Source organism: Salvelinus alpinus, chromosome 14, assembly GCF_045679555.1.
Source record: "Salvelinus alpinus chromosome 14, SLU_Salpinus.1, whole genome shotgun sequence".
Taxonomy (NCBI): Eukaryota; Metazoa; Chordata; class Actinopteri; order Salmoniformes; family Salmonidae; genus Salvelinus; species Salvelinus alpinus.
In genome coordinates this window covers 29,904,440-29,924,169 of record NC_092099.1, presented here as the reverse complement: position 1 = coordinate 29,924,169, position 19,730 = coordinate 29,904,440, and the positions used below count along the sequence as shown (strand labels likewise).

Sequence of the window (19,730 nt, the reverse complement as noted above, 5' to 3'; positions counted from 1 at the left end):
AAGTTAAATATTTTACAAAAATAGATTTTGAATTTCGCGCTCTGCACTTGGACAGGCTGTTGTCATATTGATCCCGATGTCGGGCTTGCAGCCTGAAGAAGTCTTTTAAGGGGGGGGGGGGTTAGAAGGATTACTTTATCCTATCCTAGGTATTCCTTAAAGAGGTGGGGTTTCAGGTGTCTCCGGAAGGTGGTGATTGACTCCGCTGACCTGGCGTCGTGAGGGAGTTTGTTCCACCATTGGGGTGCCAGTATCAATCACCAGTATCACTTTACATTTAAAATAAATACATTTACTTCTTTTCCACAGGAACTTTATTTGTAGACTTCTAAAACTAAAACCCATAAAAATAACATTTCTCGGAAGAAGAAAACGTTTAAAGCTTTCGTCTCAATCCAGTTTTTCAAAAGATTAAATACATAGAAATAGAACGGACAAATAGTTGCCTAGATTGGTAACTCCCGTTCAATCAATTTAAGCCTATATATATATGATAACACGGAACCCAAACTGGCTGCGCGTGTGCGCCATCGTGCATAAATTTATTTTGTGCCCCCAACACCAAACGCGATCACGACACGCAACTTAAAATATCAAACTCTGAACCAATTGTATTAATTTGGGTTCATGCCGAAAAGCATTTAACATTTTTGGCAATTTAGCTAGCTAGCTTGCACTTGCTAGCTAATTTGTCTTATTTACCTGACATGCACAAGGTCCTCTACTTCACCAATTAATCCATACATAAAACGGTCAACCGAATAATTTCTAGTCATCTCTCATCCTTCCGGGCCTTTTCTTCTCTTGACTTTATAATGCGATTGGCAACTTTCATAAATTAGGTGCATTACCGCCACTGACCTTGTTCGTCTTCAGTCACCCACGTGGGTATAACCAATAAGAAGATGGCATGTGGGTACCTGCTTCTATAAACCAATGAGATGGGAGAAGCAGGACTTGCAGCGGGATCTGCGTCAGAAATAGAACTGACTTCTATTTTAGCCCTTAGCAACGCAGACGCTCGTCGGCGCACGTGAGCAGTGTGGGTGCAATAATATAGATTTCAAAATGTATTTTGCGACGCGAGCGGTGTAGTCCGCCTGTAATCCTCCTTTTATCAGACTCGGAACAGGGATGGTTAGCGAAGCTTTAATTTTCAGCAAAACAAGTACAGGTCTGAAATAGCATGTCTACTTTGCAAATGAATCTCCATTGGGTACGCTATTGAAGAGTTGCCACTATTTCACTACAAAACATTAGCCAATTAATAGCAAGGCTTAATAATAACCATAGCATTCACTGCTCAAATTAGCATTGTTTTGTCTTCTTGTAAAACAAAAACATTTTCTTCAGCAATGAACACTAAGACACATTTGGTAAGAGGTTTCACTCAAATGCATGTTGTGTTTATTTTACCTTTATTTAACTAGGCAAGTCAGTTTAGAACAAATTCTTATTTTCAATGACAGCCTAGGAACAGTGGGTTAACTGCCTTCTTCAGGGTCAGAACGACAGATTTTTACCTTGTCAGCTTATATTTTTGTTCAGTATAAATAAAGGTCAAACAAAAGACACAAAAAAAACAGGGCTTGGTTTTAGTGTTCTGCCACTAAGTTACCAAAATAGCTTACTGAACAAATGTCATGACATTAACTGTGGAAGATACAACATTCAGACAACCAGTAAGAAATTGCAAATATTAACCTAATCATAAACACATGACAAACTACGAGCATTGATACTGTATGTTCCATTCCTTGCAATGCTACAATAAGTCTATAATAAAAAGTAGAGTTTTTCCATGTTGACAAACTGTCATACATACTTAAGAACATCATTTTTACACATTCTACAGCAACTCACCTGGGTATTCTTAGGAATTGGAAACATCAGAAAATAAAAAGTAATAGGACAAACATTAACTAAATAATTTGGTAAATATTCTAAGCATTTGCAATCACCATATATAATGCTATTAGGAAGGGAAAACACTTATGAGTTTTATTCTCCATCTGTGGTAGAGGGTGATGGCTTTAGTGTAACTTTGAGGTAATCTCTGCATAACAAAAAGGCCTTAAAATGGTTTCTTAAACTTTCTCGATAGAAGAGCTGGTGGAATAACACAGCAGCACACTATTAAGCTGTAATAAACAAGGAATTCACCCATCTTAACCAATTGTGCTGATAAGGATATAGTAGTACATGGAAAGTCTGAACACACTAATCGTATACCACATACAGTACATTTTCAAAGTACATAGACATTCAGATATATGGGTGTGCTATAGCTAACATCACTACAAAGTCAATGGTCCCAATAACACTTTTAGCACGGAAACAACTGTTCCTCAAGGAAATATAAAAAGTGAATATAAATAATGCTAATGTCACCAAACACATTCAAATAGAATACCACAGTTCTATAAATCACAATAGATATGTCAGTCACATTAACAAGCACTTTACAAAAATGACAAGTACAGGATAGAGTTGAAGAGGTTCGGAGTTATGAGACAAGACAGAAGATTCAATCGTTTCAAAAGAATGATTTCAAAAAGCTCAGTGAATCCTTGTTAGGAAGCTGCACTGTAAATATTAAACTTCAGATTCATAAAGTATTAGAAAATTGTAACTTCCCTTGAAACAATCCCCAACAACCCCTCCTTTGGCCCAGTCTATAGAGAAAAGTAGACAAATAGGAATATTCCCAATGAGCAGACGAGAAACAGGCCACAGTTGAGCAGCAGTTTGGTTCTGGGTGGCTCGTACAGCATCTCCATAACGGCTCTCTCGTCCTCCACTGTCCTTTTGGGATGGGCATCATATGCCGCTTCCTTAAACCCACAGAACCACTCCAACAGCTGCATGCACCTCCCACCCTCCTCATCCCCACAACCTTCCTCTGCATGCACTAGCCCTGGGTGCCCGTTATCAAACTGGGTGGTGGGCGTTGCTAGTGTCATTTCCGGGGTTGTCTCGCCGCTGGGAGTCGCGGGGTCAAAGTCAGAAGGCGGAGCTAGCAGCTTGACGTCCTCCCCATCTAGACACCTAGCATTGCAGATGTCTGGGGGCAGATCCTTATAGAGGCCTCCATTCAACTGCAAAGGGCTCTTATCCGTCAGCTTGTACATCTCCTCACAGTCTTTGAGGAGAAGCTTTCCCATGTTACGCAGGCCCCATAATGTGGTGGTGCGGATCTGCTCCTTATCTGGAGGAGGGTTGCAGAGACTGACGACCACAGCCACCAGTCCAGACACCCAGAACAGCCCAGCAGCCACATACATGTAGTGGACATGTGTGATGAAGAAAGGCCTGTCGTCTGGCTGGTCACAGGGAGGCTCTCGGTAAATAAACGCCAAGATCAGCCGGGTGGTACCCAGCGCAAACCCGGTCATACCGCCCCAGAATGCACCCCTTTCGTTGCAGCGCTTCCAGAACACACCCAGCAGGAAGAGGGCGGCAATGGGCGGGGTTAGGTATCCGGCTACTTCCTGTATGTACAAGTACATCTGGCCGCCCTGCATCTCGATGATGACAGGGACCCAGGCGATGCTGATAACCACCATGAACACCACGAACAGCCGGCCCACCAACAACAGCTCTTTATGGGACGCGCCACGCCTAGCACTCTGGTAGATGTCCAGGGTGAAGATGGTGCTAGCACTGTTAAAGATGGAGTCCAGATCACTCATGAGAGCCGCAATCATCACAGCCATCATCAGCCCTCGCAGTCCCACAGGCATCACTGCCATGACCAGCCGAGGGTAGGCGATATTGGAGCACCCCGCCTTAGAGCCACACACAGCCAGGCAGTGCTCTGGCCCAATGCAGGCTATCTCGTCTGCAAACAAGATCCGGGATATCATCCCGGGGATAACGATAATAAACATGGGCAGGACCTTCAGGAAGCCAGCCATCAGCGTGGAGCCCTTGGCGTGGGCGAGGTTCTTAGCAGCCAGCACCCTCTGGACGATGACCTGGTCAGCACACCAGTACCAGATGGAAGCTGGGGTTTGACCTAAGAGGAAGCCAGGCCAGGGGATGTCCTCATCCAGCGGGCCCCGGAGGATCCTCAGGGAGTCTGGCTTGGGCTCGATGCGGCAGGAGGGTGAGTGGGTGAAGTTCCCACTGGCCAGGATAGCCGTTACATTTGGGACTGCTAGCATGTACTTGGTCCGAACCCCTTCAAGACCACCGACCTTGATCAGGCTGATGATGGTCAGGCTGAGAGCTCCACCAATCATCAGCACTGCCTGGAGGGTGTCTGTGTACATGACCGCAACCAGGCCGCCGGTGACCGTAAGCAGTGCGGTCATACTAATGAGCAGAATGATGGACAGGTAGAGATTCCAGCCCAGTGACTCCTGGATGAAAAGCGCCCCGGCATACAAGTCCACAGAGATCTTGGTGAAGATGTAGAGCAGCACAGAAAGGGAAGCAAAGTACACCTTTAGCCTATTGCCCCCATAACGTTTGGACAGGTACTCCGGCATGGTGTACACACCAGAGTGGATATACACAGGTATGAAGACCCAGCCCAGCAGCTGCAGCAGGAGAAGAGCGTTAAACTCCCATGCTCCCACAGCAAAGCCGCTGGCTGCTCCCGACCCAGCCAGGCCTATGAAGTGTTCACTGCCGATGTTGCTGACAAACAGGGACGCTCCGATCACCCACCACGTCATGGAGCGTCCCGCAAGGAAGTATCCGCTCACCGTGCTCCGGTTGGCCTTCCACATGGCGAAGAACCCGATGCTCAGCACCAGGATGAAGTACAGCACCACCACAGCAATGTCTGCTGCCTCCATGACAGCCGTACCCATCTTCATTGTGAGTGCTAAACGGAACCACTGGTTCAAAACGGCTGAAAAACTCCCTTGAACCCTGCAAAAGTCAAAGCCAAGTTTTAGCGTAACAGAAGGGCAATAAAAATTCTCTATCCTTTGGTTTGCTGTCTGGATGGAAGCTGTAGTATCCACCGTCAGGTCAAATTCACTAGGGGTGTCTGCATTTGGGGGTGTAATCCACCTGCACTGAGAACACTAGTTTTAAGGGAGGATGCAGCAGGCCTCTGGTCTAGTATAGCCTAGAGTTTACATTCCTGCAAGACAGCAAAGACAAAGACAAACACCTGATTAGAGCCTGTGTCAGATGGGAACCAAGAAAGGTGACACATTCTAAAATTGATTAAATTGTCCCCCCCTCTCAATCTACACACAATACCCCATAATGACATAGCAAAAACAGGTTTAGACATTTTTGCAAATGTATTAAAATAAACGTAATCACATTTACATAAGTATTAAGATACTTTACTCAGTACTTTGTTGTATCATCTTTGGCAGTGATTACAGCCTCAAGTCTTGGGTATGACACTAAGCTTGGCACACCTGTATTTGGGGAGCTTCTCCCATTCTTCTCTGGAGATCCTCAAGCTCCGTTAGGTTGGATGGGGAGCGTCGATGCACAGCTATTTACACATTGATTTGGACCTTCTATAGACAGTTGTGCCTTTCCAAACCATGTCCAATCAATTGAATTTACCACAGGTGTACTCCAATCAAGTTGTATAAACATCTCAAGGATGATCAATGGAAACAGGATGCACCTGGGCTCAATTTTGAGTCTCATAGCAAAGGGTCTGAATACTTATGTAAATGTGATATTTCAGTTGTTAATTTTTAATACATTTGCAAACATTGAAAAAAAAAAATGTTTTACTGTCATTATGGGGTATTGTTTGTCGATTGATGAGGAAATATAACAATTTAGTTACATTTTAGAATAAGGCTGTAACGTAACAAAATGTGGAAAAAGTCAAGGGGTCTGAATACTTTCCGAATGGGACACACGCAACATTTCTGAGAAACAGGTCATCAAAACAGAGCTTGATCAGATGACTTTAGTCACACTCAAACTGGGCATGGTAACAGATTTAAAAACCATATTTACAGTAACTTTCTCTAGCCCTCACTCCAATCTCTTAAATAGTGGCTAAACCTAAAAGAGAAAGAGCCATGTCCATCTCAGAGCTTCAAACCAAAAAGTCTAGCAGCTCAGTCCATGTGAAGAGATCAAAAATGCCTACATAGCCTAGTGTTTAAATAAGGAGTAATTATATTTTTTAAATATATATAGAAAATACAAATAAAATCACTCATTCATGTATTACACAATCATTTTCAATCATGACAGACGCATTATGATTACATCATCAGCCCCCAACACGTCATTATCCCAGAGGCAAGCATTGCTAATTATTTAATAGACATTACGATATTTTAGATTAATATTTCTGGTCACCTTCAGCATCATCGTCTACAGCTAGTGCTGACCGATTAACCAATTTTTGGTTTTGTTGCCACAATATTGTTTGTTGTTTTTAAACAGCTAATTGACCAACGTCGATTCAAATACTTGAAATACATTTTATTTATTTTTTGAGCCGAACGTGCCGTTCCTCTAGAAAGAAATCAAATAATAAACGAGAAATGTAGTTTTCATTAAGCAAATAATCAACCTAGTTCAGCGCAGAAACGTGGTAATTAACTACAATGACCATAATCCATTGCGCTAGTTTTCGTCCCAGCTCAGAGAGAAAGAGGTTCCACTCTTGTCAATATCTTTCCAAAATAAGCACAATGCATTTCTATGGCCTTATTTTGGACCCAACTTGTCTTCCCGCCTTTGGGACGGCTCCCATTGTCAAGGCATAGACATGAGCATCTTGTCATTATATACAAATCTACGCTAAATACACAGACCGCATGAGAGAGGAATATGCACAACTACGAGGGACAAAGACAGCTCGTGAAAGTTGGCCTTATCTACTTTGAAGAAATGGTATCAACATGATACTTGTAAGAGATATGAGGATCAGTGCAATATAGTCAAAGTATTATCACGACATGTGGCACGCTACACAACAGCGGCGGAATATTCTAGAAAAAGACTACGCGCATCTTCCGCATTGCCAAGGAGGGTATATCTAATTGAGGTAGGCCATATATGTAGTCTCGTCGTAGTTTGAGTAAAAGAAGTGTGGTTGAATTCGTCAAATAGAATAGGACCCTGACCTAGTAGCCTATATTCAATGCACAATAGTAAATTAAGCGGTCGACCTGCTTTATAAACTTTCTCCATCACCATCTTTTGTCCCTTCTGCTTTTCTAGCGTCAGTTACATTATCTAGGCTACAAATTAAAACGGGCGGCCATCACAAAAATACACACTCACCATTGCAATTACAATACTCCGCTATATTGTAGCTAATGTAGGCTACATCAAACCACAAGTTCAGGATGCGACTGTCTGAGCCTGCTTTTCTGGCAACAGTATGTATGTGTCTCTTCCTGCGTCAGTTCTTCCGATGTAGCGATAGTTCGTGTCCTCTGTTTCAGAGCAATTAGTTTTAACACACAAGGTAGCTAGCTGCACTTTATAAGCATCGACTCTGCTTCTTCCCCATTGCCACGCCCTTCATGTGTAATACCAGAGAGGAAGCGGAAGAGAGAGGCCCAACTCGGCGGAGAATCATTAGGTTTTGTATATAGCTCAATGAGAGTGTCGAATTTGGTCAACAACAAAAAAAATTGCTTATTTGCTACGTGAGGTTTATTTGATTGAATATAAGTTTCGTAATGCTTAAGTTGTTACTGATGTACTGCTTTGGACACGTGACATCCCGGCTACTTTGAGAAAAACACATTTGAGTTGCCTCGAGATGTATACGCATATTCATGACATGAGGCTAGTAGCATAGCATCTCTCTCCATACAGCCGGTTGACGTCAACAACCCTCGTCGAATATTTTTTTATTACAATAATGAGATTTATACAGCAACCCAAAGAACGTATTGGCGGGCGCTAGAAAGCGGACGACTCCCATTGTTAGGGCGAGGAGACATGTAGTATCTTGTTAGTTTATCCATAATCTTTGGTAAAACACATGTGACGTTTCAAATGCAACACGCCCATTGGTTATTCTTCTAATTCTAGTAGCCTGGAATTGAAATACCGTATTGTTTTGAGGCGCAATTGAATTTTTCGGATAACAACCGACTCAGAATACATGCTACTGTAAGTGAACCTGTTAGGCTACTTAGGTCGAAATTGCCTTAAACCCCACTTTGCCTAATTAACCGACTAGTTTACATATCCTGGTTGATAATGAGCTTTAACAGTGGAATGGTAATAACTGAACAATCTAGAAACTGGCACTTTTGGATATATTAACTTGTAAAACCCTTGTACTCTTCCTTCAAAGTGTTCAACTTTCCAGAAATGTATATCGGCATATAGCCTAATCTGACCTATTAACAGGCTACATACAACTCATGCATCTATCTAAAATGTAATGTCATAGCATATGGGGGAGATAAACGGGATGCATTTGATAAGTTATTAAAGTTATTTGCTGTCTCAATAACACAATACAGTGACAGCTGGGTCTCCCATTCAGTGCGTCCATCATTTACGTCAATTAACAGTGTAAGGGTATTCAATCGTTGGGCACAGGCGTAGGAACCACACAGGTAACCTTACGCCTTTTGATTAGTTACTAGCTCCTGCCATTCTCTCTGATAAATAAATAGACTGTCTGGATGTAGGACGTGACAAATTTAAGACTATTAAAATTATACCTTAGTCAAGATATGTTGACCTGTATGCAATGATAAACCCTTCAGTTCAGCGCACACATAAGTGGCATGTTTTATCATGGTGAAAGGTGCGTAAGATGTCTGGAGAAGCCACTTTGGCTGTGTCACTGCGCATCTGTGAGAATGAAATACATAATGCTTAAACAATGTGGATCCATCTACACTCGGCCCCTAAACTACATACTGACGCAGTCTGACAGTATCTTCATACAGGTTATGTTGGGACAACTAGGCCTGTGTCAATACATACATGAGGTGATATCAGCAAGAATGCACTTATAAGCTTTATATAAAACAGAGCTCCTATTTTAATTACATAGGCCTAATTTTTAACACTTTCTGAGAACCTGATAAGTAGCCAACTATATGGCCTTGATGAGAAAATAGTATTGTCCCACACATTTACATTTTAGTCATTTAGCAAATGCTTTTATCCAGACCGACTTAATACATTTTTGTACTGGTCCCCCGTAGGGATCAAACCCACAACCCTGATGTTCCAAACGCCATGCACTACCAACTGAGCCACATAGCTTAAACAAATTCAATTGGTTGCTTTTCTGCCAAAGTGTATCTGACAAGGACAGTGAATTTCCACTTACTATTTTTTTAGGTCTAGGAAGTAAATTCTTCTTCTTCTCTGTATTTTTTATGGCGGTTGGCAACCAACTTTAAGGTGCCATTACCGCCACCAACTGGACTGGAGTGTGGACCAGAGACAGGGAAGGTCTAAATCCTACCCAATATTCTCATCTCCCTAAGGAAACGAAATGCATAATTAAATACTACTTCCCCTGAAGATTTCCCCAGCAGTTCACTTAATGTTGGCTCTTCAACCCCATTACTCCTTAAATCTAATAACAATCACTTAATTTCCCTCCCATATTGCTGGTACTGAAATAGAACATGTTCCACTGTCTCCATCTCCTCCTGACAATGATCACACCTCCCAGTCTGCAGTTGTTCTACCAATTTCAAAGGTAGGACACACTATTGAGCCTTGTGTGTCCCAGTCTCTGATTACACACTCCTCCCTTCTCTCTCGACCTGAGGACCTCCCTGCCCCCACCTTTTCCTGTATCTTATACAGGTGTCTTCCCTTTCTCTTCCTTTTCCACAACTCTTGACATTTCTTTTTAACTACTGTTTTTATCAACCCCTTGGCTTCTTCTTTACTGATTGACAATTCCATCTCAACATTAGGATGTTTAAGAGCCTGCTTGGCGATAACATCCACCTCCTCATTCCCCTCTACTCCCACATGAGCTGGTGCCCACAGGAACATCACAAATACCACAATCTGTCTCACCCTATACAAGCACTGCAAAACCTCATACAACACATCCTGTCTGCTCTGAGACACAAATTAATTTAATCTTATCAGTGCTGCACAGGAGTCAGAGTAGATGACTACCCTGTCTGGCCTCACCTCCTCCACCAACTCTGCAACCAAGAGTATGGACAGCAACTCCATTGTGTAAACAGATAAATGATCCTTTGTTCATTTTGTCACTGCCACCTTAGACTCAGGAACACTAAAAGCTGCACCTGTCCTCCCAGTTTTAGGGTCTATAGATCCATCTGTGAATATATTCAAGAAAGCATAGTATTGTGTTTTTAAATGTTCACTTACAACAGAATCTACTCCTTCCTTAACAACTTACCCTCTCAAGCAACAACCAAGCAGTGGAGGCTGCTGAGGGCATGACGGTTCACAATAATCGCTGGAATGTAACAAATCGAATGGCAAACACTTGGAAACCATGTGTTTGATGTATTTGATACCATCACACTTACTCCGCTCCAGCCATTACCACAAGCCAATTAAGGTGCCACCAACCTCCTGTGCAACCAGTGGGATAGCAGGAAGACACACAGAGGGGCTAAACTCCTTCCCAATCAACCCCATCTCTCTCGCCGTGCCATTGCCTATCCACCCAAAACTTGTACTCAAATTTTGTTCACTTTCCCATTACTCTAGGAGTACCTTTTTTTGTAGGATATGCAACCTTATGTCCTTTTAGATTTACCCATATGTCATGGTTAGTTGCTGTCTATCTTAACTTTAATGGCATCTCTCCCAACTGTACCTGCATTGCTGCCACCGAGGAGGTCCTGAGTGCTCCACAACATATTCTTAGGGCTTGTCTGTGCTGCTTATCCATATGCCACACTTTTAGGAAGTACATTTCCACTATATCGACATACGAACTACGTTTCCCATAATGCTTCTCGCTTCAGAATATACGTGTTTCTTTTGCGACCAGCTTTCATGCGCAGAAGTTGACCTACAGTCTGAAGAAAATGGCAGCATTAGGACTGGGGCTGCAGGTATGACTTTCGGATGAACGTGAATGTTATGCGATTCATGGCTGGGTTTTGTAATTTGAGAATGTATGTATATTATTAATTGGCACAAAATGGATCAATGTGCATTGTTTTGATGTCGTGCAGAAATAGTTATCAACGCACAACACGCGAGGCCTTCTGTGAACTTGACAAGCCCGCTCCGCTACCGTTAACTAGCTAATGTTAATGACATTCCGCTAGCTTGTTGAATATAGCTAGCTACCTAGTTATGCTTATTTGTCATTTTGCTACGGAGCAATGACATTACTGTTTACTGTTGTCCATAAGACAGGCGCATGACATTGTAGAAAATGTGGTCAAGATTTTTTGCTAGTTCAAAACGATTTTGATAGTTAGCAGGCTATCTTCATTAGCAAACTAACAGCTACTGCACTCCAGACGTCACTGTTATGTATTAATCATTTCCTTTATCATCTCTATCCTTTTTCAGGTGCGTCAATTCAGCACGTCGGTTCTCCGACAAGCTTTGATCAGGGTAAGAATTATGAAGTTCAACTTCAAATTACCCTTGTCATCTGATCAGTGCAATATTCTGTTCTATGACTGATCATGTCCTTTGGTAATATGATTATCACGCACGCTACAGCTTGAGCAATGTCAGTGGTCATTTGCTCTGTGGTTCAAGTACGTGGTTGGTTATTGCTTATGTTTGTGTCCGTTTTCTATTTTAGCCCCCCATCGACGTGTATGGGGTCGGAGGCCGCTATGCCACAGCCCTGTTCTCTGCTGCCAGCAAGCAGAAGAAACTGGAACAAGTCGAGAAGGAGATGAGGACGTTGTCGGTGAGTTATCCACTGCACCTCTCTCTCCTGTCTTAGTACTCTCTGTCCACTTGTGTGTAATGTGTATATACACTCTCTATTAACTAGGGAAACATACATTAGTTTGTTAGGCACTGACTGCGGCCACTATCATTTTTGACCAGCTCTCTTTCTCTCTGTCTTTTCATTCTCTCAACCAGGTTCTGATCAAGGACCCCAAGCTGTCCAGTATTGTGATGAACCCTCATGTCAAGCGCAGCCTCAAGCTGAAGTTCTTTGGTGCTGCCATGACTAAGGCGAATCTCTCCCCAATAACAGTTAACCTCATCAGTGAGTCGCCCAGCCTAACTAAGTCATACTCCACAGTGCACTCTTGTTCTGGAAACTGCTGTTGTGTAACAAAAATAAATGGGGCTGGTTTGGGGAGGATGACATTGTTTTTCTGCCGTCAAGAGCCTCATCTACAAAACTGCTTAATTTCCTTGTCTTCTGACTCTCTTGACCATCTGAACTGGAAAAAGCGATATGGATGTCACTCCATACCTTTTTTTTGTCTCCACTAGTTACCACAGACGCAGTCAAAATTGTAAATTCATGAAAACAAAAATGTGCTTTTTGGTCTACATTTAAGTTTGGAGTTAGGCGTGAGCTTAGCAATGTGGTTACATTTTAGGTTTAAAATCAAATTTTAAGAGAAATTGTAGTAATGACTTTGGCTGTGGTAAGTAGTGACAACCTACCTTTTTGGTTGGCTAGTTGATACCGGAATATAAAGTAAATGTCAGCTAAGAGTACTGTTTACTGCTCACTAATGATCTTAATTAACTAGTGATACAAAGGAGAGATTAGGAGAAATAGTTGAGTATTTTTGCTTTTGTTATGAGAACATCGTCACCCTTACTAATGTTACTGAATGCAAATGCAGTTTGTGCAAATGTTATTTGTGGCTACTGGCTAAGCCACTGATGTTTCATTGTTCCCCTCTCTCCTCCTCAGCTGTGTTGGCAGATAATGGTCGCCTGACCCTGACCGCAGATGTCGTTGGCGCCTTTGCGAAAATGATGAGCGCTCACCGTGGCGAGGTCATCTGCACTGTCACCACCGCACATGTACGGTGACCCACCACCATACACACATGCACACTGTGGTTGTACAGTTGAAGTCAGAAGTTTACATACACCTTAGCCAAATACATTTAAACTCAGTTTTTCACAATTCCTGAAATTGAATCCTAGTAAAAAAAATCCCTGTTTTAGGTCAGTTAGGATCACCACTTTTTTTAAGAATGTGAATTGTCAGAATAATAGTAGAGAGAATGATTTATTTAATGTTTTATTTCTTTCATCACATTCCCAGTGGGTCAGAAGTTTACATGCACTCAATTAGTATTTGGTAGCATTGCCTTTAAATTGTTTAACTTGGGTCAAACGTTTCGGGTAGCCTTCCACAAGCTTCCCACAATAAGTTGGGTGAATTGTGGCCCATTCCTCCTGACAGAGCTGGTGTAACTGAGTCAGGTTTGTAGGCCTCCTTGTTTGCACACGCTTTTTCAGTTCTGCCCACAAATATTCTATAGGATTGAGGTCAGGGCTTTGTGATGGCCACTCCAATACCTTGACTTTGTTGTCCTTAAGCCATTTCCCCACAACTTTAGAAGCATGCTTGGGGTCATTGTCCGTTTGGAAGACCCATTTGCGACCAAGCTTTAACTTCCTGACTGATGTCTTGAGATGTTGCTTCAATATCCACATAATTTGACTTTCTCATGATGCCATCTATTTTGTTTAGTGCACCAGTCCCTCCTGCAGCAAAGCACCCCCACAACATGATGCTGCCACCCCCGTGCTTCACGGTTGGGATGGTGTTCTTTGACTTGCAAGCCTCCTCCTTCTTCCTCCAAACATAATGATGGTCATTATGGTCAAACAGTTCTATTTTTGTTTCATCAGACCAGAGGACATTTCTCAAAGTATGATATTTTTCCCCATGTGCAGTTGCAAACTAGTCTGGCTTTTTTATGGTGGTTTTGGAGCAGTGGCTTCTTCCTTGCGGAGCAGCCTCTCAGGTTATGTCGATATAGGACTCGTTTTACTGTGGATATATATACTTTTGTGCCTGTTTCCTCCAGCATCTTCACAAGGTCCTTTGCTGTTGTTCTGGGATTGAGTTGCACTTTTCGCACCAAAGTACGTTCATCTATCGGAGACAGAACACGCCTCCTTCCTGAGCGATGTGATGGCTGCGTGGTCCCATGGTGTTTATACTTGCGTACTATTGTTTGTACAGATGAATGTGGTACCTTCAGGCGTTTGGAAATTGCTACCAAGGATGAACCAGACTTGTGGAGGTCAACAATTTTTTTCCTGCGGTCTTGGTGGATTTCTTTTGATTTTCCCATGATGTCAAGCAAAGAGGCACTGATTTTGAAGGTAGGCCTTTTAATACACCTACATGTACTCCTCCAATTGACTCAGGCTAATTGACATCATTTATCAGAAGCTTCTAATGCATGACATCATTATCTGGAATTTTACAAGCTGTTTAAAGGCACAATCAACTTAGTGTTTTTAAACTTTTGACCCACTGGAATTGTGATAGTGAAATAATCTCTAAACGATTGTTGGAAAAATTACTTGTCATGCACAATGTAGATGTCCTAACTGATTTGCCAAAACTATAGTTTGTTGACAAGAAATTTGTGGAGTGGTTGAAAAACGAGTTTTAATGACTCCAACCTAAGTGTATGTAAACTTCCGACTTCAACTGTATATAGTTGTCAAACCAAGTTCCATATTAGTTATTATAGTGTTTGATTTGATCTTTGTGTGTATGACACAGCCCCTGGATGAAGCTAACCTGGCAGAGCTGAAGGTGGCTCTGAACGGCTTCCTGGCAAAGGGAGAGACTCTCATACTAGAGACCAAGGTGAGACCATACTCAATTCGTGTCCTCGGTGGCACAATAAGGATTTATCTGCCGTCAACTCCTGGTAGGGCAGGGCGGTAAACTGTTAAAAATATATATATACTGGTATGCATTCAGTTTTTTTTCTTTCTCCCACCAGAGATATGTTTAAATCAAATTGATTAGTTGTGACTAAAAGGCTGTGCGTGATGACGTAGTGCACATAAATAACTTGCAGTTAAATTCTCATGTAGTGAATAGAAAATAGAAGTTAAATGGGTTTCCATCGCATTTTAAACTACTGATGGTTTTGCCATACACGCATTTTTAGTTATATAGCGAAAGTGCCCGATTTGGTCTTGGCACATGCTCTCCAGCCACAACCAAGCAAGGCTAAGGCTGTACAATGGCTTGGTTATTTCACCAGTAGGGGAGTGTGAACTACAAGCCAATCATGATGCGGAAACCTATGTGCTAAAGTTCCAAATGGTGAAAACCTTGCAAAAGCCTCTCCTTTCAGCAGAAACATGTGAAAAGCTTAAGTTAATACAGCTCAACCACCAACATGTTGTTCATCATGTCAGCACTAAAGAAAAACGAAATGTCCCATCATACTTGAACACCTCAGAGGCAATACTGAAACAGTTTGAGGACATTTTTGAAGGGTTGGAATATCTGTGAGGTGAGCTCCACCTAATGGTGGATGAGTCTGTCAGACCAGTTCAACAACTTCCCCGCCAAATCCCCACTCCACTGAAGGAAACGATAATAAAGGCTGTTGATTCAATGGAGGAACAGGGTGTCAATACGAAGGTCACCAAACCTACTAAGTGGATAAGCAACATGATTGTGGTGGAAAAGCCAGGCAAAATAAGTCTGCCTTGATCCAAGTGCCCTGAACAAAGCCTTATGTAGGGTACATGACCAAATACATACTATTGAAGAGGTACTCCCTAGCCTGGAAAAAACAAATATTTTTGTGAATGGATGCAAAAAAATGAGTACTGGCAGGTATGCTGTTTGGATGAAGGGAAACGTTACCTCACCACATTTTGGACCCCCAATGGTAGATACCGATGGACAAGGTTGGTTACCTTTTTGGAGTGAAACCAGCTGCAGACTAATATCAGCAAAGGCAACAGGATGCACTTCAGGGACTGCCAGGAATAAGCGTTATGACTGATGACATCCTGGTATACGACTGTGGTGCTACATTGGAAGAAGCCGTGCAGGACTATGACCACAACCTGACTCACCTCTTACAAAGAGCAAGGGAAATGGATCTAAAGGAGAGGATATGCCCAAATTGAGGAGTGCCTAGCCATTGTGTTCGCCTGTGACCGTTTTGATCAATACCTTTTATGGTAGGTGCAGGTATCGCCTACATGATGAGATTATTTCTTTTTTTCCCCTCTTTTTTTGGGGTGAAGCCTTTCACTGTTGGTGAACACCTGTTTACGAATCATTTGACAAATAACATTTGATTTCATATTATGGACAAGAGCAAGATTATTTTATTTGTAAACTGCAGCCAAGCGTCGATCATGTCGCCAGAATAAGACTCACGATATTTATTGGAAAGGAGCATCAAGCTCATCACCATGCACTGTCACCACCCTGTGAAGTTCATTTATTTCAGCTGTAGCCTAACAAACTGCATCCTTTCCTGAGTCAGTCGGAGGACCACACAACACCATAGCGTGACGTGACTCCAAGTTTATTTTGATATGATGATTATATCAACATTTGTGCATGAAAGCAATTCTACCATTAATTGCATTTTACAGACACATAAAAGATCCCACCTTGTCTAGTGTGTTTTGTTGACATTTGGAAAGTTGACCAACATTTACTATTTCCGTCGTGACATTTTCTAATTGTGCCTTCAGAAAGTATTCATAGCCCTCAACATTTTGTTTTTACAAAGTGGGATTCAAATGAATGTCATTTTTGATCAACGATCAACACAAAATACTTGTCAGTGGAAGAAAAATTCGAACATTTTCAAAAGATTTAAGGAAAATAAAACTACACTGAACTAAAATATAAACGCAACAATTTCAGTGATTTTACCAAGTTACAGTTCATATAAGGAAATCAATCAATTGAAATAAATTCATTAGACCCTAATCTATGGATTTCACTTGACTGGGAATGCAAATATAAAAATTGAAGAAGAAAAAGTGAAATGTCTGAGTAAGCTGGTCATGGAAGAACTGGCACATTTTCAGCTTCCAGGAATTGTGTACAGATCCTTGCGACATGGGGTTGTGCATTATCATGCTGAAGCATAACGTGATGTCGGTGGAAGAATGGCACATCAATGGGCCTCAGGATCTTGTCATTCATTTGTGCATTCAAATTGCCATTGACTATAATGCAATTGTGTTCGTTGTCCGTGGCTTATGCTTGCCCATACCATAACCCCACAGTGGGGCACTCTGTTCACAACGTTGATATCAGCAAAACACTTGCCCACACGACACTATACACGCTATCTGCCCGGTACAGTTGTAAACGGGATTAATCCGTGAAGAGGCCACTTCTTGGTGGCTGTCGAAGGTGAGCATTTGCCCACTGGTTACGACACCGCAATGCAGTCAGGTGAGGACAACGAGCACTCCGAGTGCTTCCCTTAGACGGTTTCTGACAGTTTGTACAGAAATTCTTCAGTTGTACAAACCCATAGTTTCATCAGCTGTCTGGGTGGCTGGTCTGATGATCCCGCAGGTGAAGAAGCTGGATGTGGAGGTCCTGGGCTGGCGTGGCTGTGATAGGGTTCTAAACAGATTTGTACACAACATTTGAGAGAAGCTTTTTGTGCATCTGAAAAAATTTGATCTTTAAATTTAGCTCATGATACATGGGACCAACGCTTTACATGTTGCGTTTTATTTTTGTTCAGTGTAATAACAAATTAGTGCAGAAAATTTAAGAAATTCATAAATGCTGGAAGTGAATGCAGAAATGTAATAAATAACTACAAATGGGAACCGTTGGTCGAGTACCAGAGTTGGGGGCTACAAAAGAGGATTTTTGATTCCTGTGCAATGTTCTACAAATGGGACTACTTCGCTCTCAGTTTTGTCCTGTTCTTTTTGGTTGAACAGTATGAAGCAATCAGAATGGAGAAAGCCCATTTTTAAAACCACTTCGAATTCATGTTTTGCCATCCTAGGGTCTTGCACTACCCATAAAGCATAGCCTAGAACTCTTATTATTCAGAAACATTAAATACCGGTAAATTAGAAAAATACTTTGATATATTATGTCGATATTGCCCAGCCCTACCTAACACCTGGTGTATGCAAAGGCTTAGGACTGTCAGGCTAGCACTAATCTGGAACATGCTGATATGCCTATGGTTTGAATGGTGCTTTAACTTGTATTACTTTTCTCTTTCCTCCAGTCTGACGCATCCATCCTGGGTGGTATGATTGTCAGCATAGGAGATAAGTATGTGGACATGTCCACCAAGACAAAGATCCACAAACTGACCAAGATCATCAGAGATAGTTAAGTCCATTGCCCCGTCCAGAGAAGCATGGCAATGTTTCTCTGCTTCCTGCCACCTATACAGCGCTTTGTCCGCTAAAATCCTGTCTAGTTGTTATCGTAATAAAATATTCTGTAACATACACTTTGTATTTGTAATGTTTTTTATTTTTTATTTCACCTTTTATTTAACCAGGTAGGCCAGTTGAGAACAAGTTCTCATTTACAACTGCGACTTGGCCAAGATAGAGCAAAGCAGTGCGACACAAACAACACAGAGTTACACATGGGATAAACAAACGTACAGTCAATAACACAATAGAAATATCTGTATACAGTGTGTGCAAATGAAGGAGGTAAGGCAATAAATTGGCCATAGTGGCAAAGTAATTACAATTTAGCAATTAACACTGGAGTGATAATGTGCAGATGAAGATGTGCAAGTAGAAATACTGGTGTGCAAAAGAGCAGAAAAAAACAAAACAAGTATGGGGATGACGTAGGTAGTTGGATGGGCTATTTACAGATGGGCTGTGTACAGCTGCAGCGATCGGTGAGCTGCTCTTGACAGCCGGTGCTTGAAGTTAGTGAGGGAGATATGTCTTCAACTTCAGTGATTTTTGCATTTGTTCCAGTCATTGGTAGCAGAGAACTGGAAGGAAAGGCGGCCAAAGGAGGTGTTGGCTTTGGGGATGACTAGTGAAATATAACTGCTGGAGCGCATGCTAAGGGTGGGTGTTGCTATGGTGACCAGTGAGCTGAGATAAGACGGAGTTTTACCTAGCAAAGACTTATTTCTGTTTCCATGCAGACTGGTTGTTGCTGGTGGAGGGAATATAAAATGCCTGTTTATCAGCTTGGATCATTTATGATGCACTTGATGTACCAGACTAGTGCCATAATCTCAATTATAAACTGGGTGGTTCGAGCCCTGAATTCTGATTTGGCTGAAAGCCATGGTATATCCGACTGTATACCATGGGTATGACCAAATATTTATTTTTACTGCTTACGGTGCTAATCCGTCTATAATAGAAATAAGGCTCCTCGGGGTGGGTCCGTGTAGCAAAGCCACACCGTGTTGCGTTTTACATAAGAACAGCCCTTAGTCGTGGTATATTTCCCATATACCGCACCACCTCAGGTCCTATTGCTTAATTATAAACTGGGTAGTTTGACTCCTGGATGCTGATATGATGCAAATGTATTTGTTTACGTTTTTTAATTATGATGGTAACCAGTTTATAATAGCAAGGCACCCTGGGGGGTTTGTGGTAAATGGCCAATATACAGTACCACAGCTAAGGGTGGTATCCAGGCACTCCGTGTTGAGAGAACAGCCCTTAGCTTTGGTATAACCCTTCGGCCTTATTGCTTAAATGTATTCTCTCTTTTGACTTCAACAGATATTAATATCAGAATGTAGCAATTAGTGTTTCCTCTCATTCATGGGAATATGCTCTGCCACTTCTTGGTATATCCGTTCATACTATGCTCTCTGCATAGTCGGGGGTGTGCTCCATACTACTTTAACAATTTTACA

At 42.0% G+C, this 19,730-nt stretch overlaps 2 protein-coding genes across 3 annotated transcripts; one reads left to right on the top strand and one right to left on the bottom strand.

Annotated features, from left to right (window-relative positions):
* Positions 1-1,377: 1,377 nt before the first annotated feature.
* Positions 1,378-7,491, bottom strand: LOC139538736 (sodium/myo-inositol cotransporter-like). Of its 2 annotated transcripts, none has more exons than XM_071341127.1 (2): positions 7,234-7,491; positions 1,378-5,098 (listed from the first exon to the last, which is right to left on the bottom strand). In XM_071341127.1, the coding sequence occupies exon 2, from the start codon at positions 4,824-4,826 to the stop codon at positions 2,676-2,678; it is 2,151 nt and encodes a 716-aa protein (XP_071197228.1). In that variant the 5' UTR covers positions 4,827-5,098; positions 7,234-7,491; the 3' UTR covers positions 1,378-2,675. The 2 variants fall into 2 exon arrangements, with proteins under 2 accessions (XP_071197228.1, XP_071197229.1); XM_071341128.1 differs by having other exon boundaries at positions 1,378-4,881.
* Positions 6,977-18,330, top strand: LOC139538737 (ATP synthase subunit O, mitochondrial-like). The gene is made up of 8 exons (XM_071341129.1): positions 6,977-6,994; positions 10,925-10,988; positions 11,458-11,502; positions 11,699-11,809; positions 11,989-12,118; positions 12,785-12,897; positions 14,627-14,713; positions 18,102-18,330. Exons 2-8 carry the CDS (start codon positions 10,962-10,964, stop codon positions 18,210-18,212), a joined length of 624 nt encoding a protein of 207 aa, XP_071197230.1. The 5' UTR covers positions 6,977-6,994; positions 10,925-10,961; the 3' UTR covers positions 18,213-18,330.
* The last annotated feature ends 1,400 nt before the right edge of the window (positions 18,331-19,730 follow it).

Bases quoted from the DNA above. Each gene is read 5' to 3' on its own strand.
- LOC139538736 (XM_071341127.1), bottom strand. From the start codon at position 4,826: ATGAAGATGGGTACGGCTGTCATGGAGGCAGCAGACATTGCTGTGGTG.
- LOC139538737 (XM_071341129.1), top strand. From the start codon at position 10,962: ATGGCAGCATTAGGACTGGGGCTGCAG. The intron at 10,989-11,457 runs GTATGACTTTCG...ATCCTTTTTCAG, and splicing joins CATTAGGACTGGGGCTGCAG to GTGCGTCAATTCAGCACGTC. The intron at 12,898-14,626 runs GTACGGTGACCC...TGTATGACACAG, and splicing joins GCACTGTCACCACCGCACAT to CCCCTGGATGAAGCTAACCT.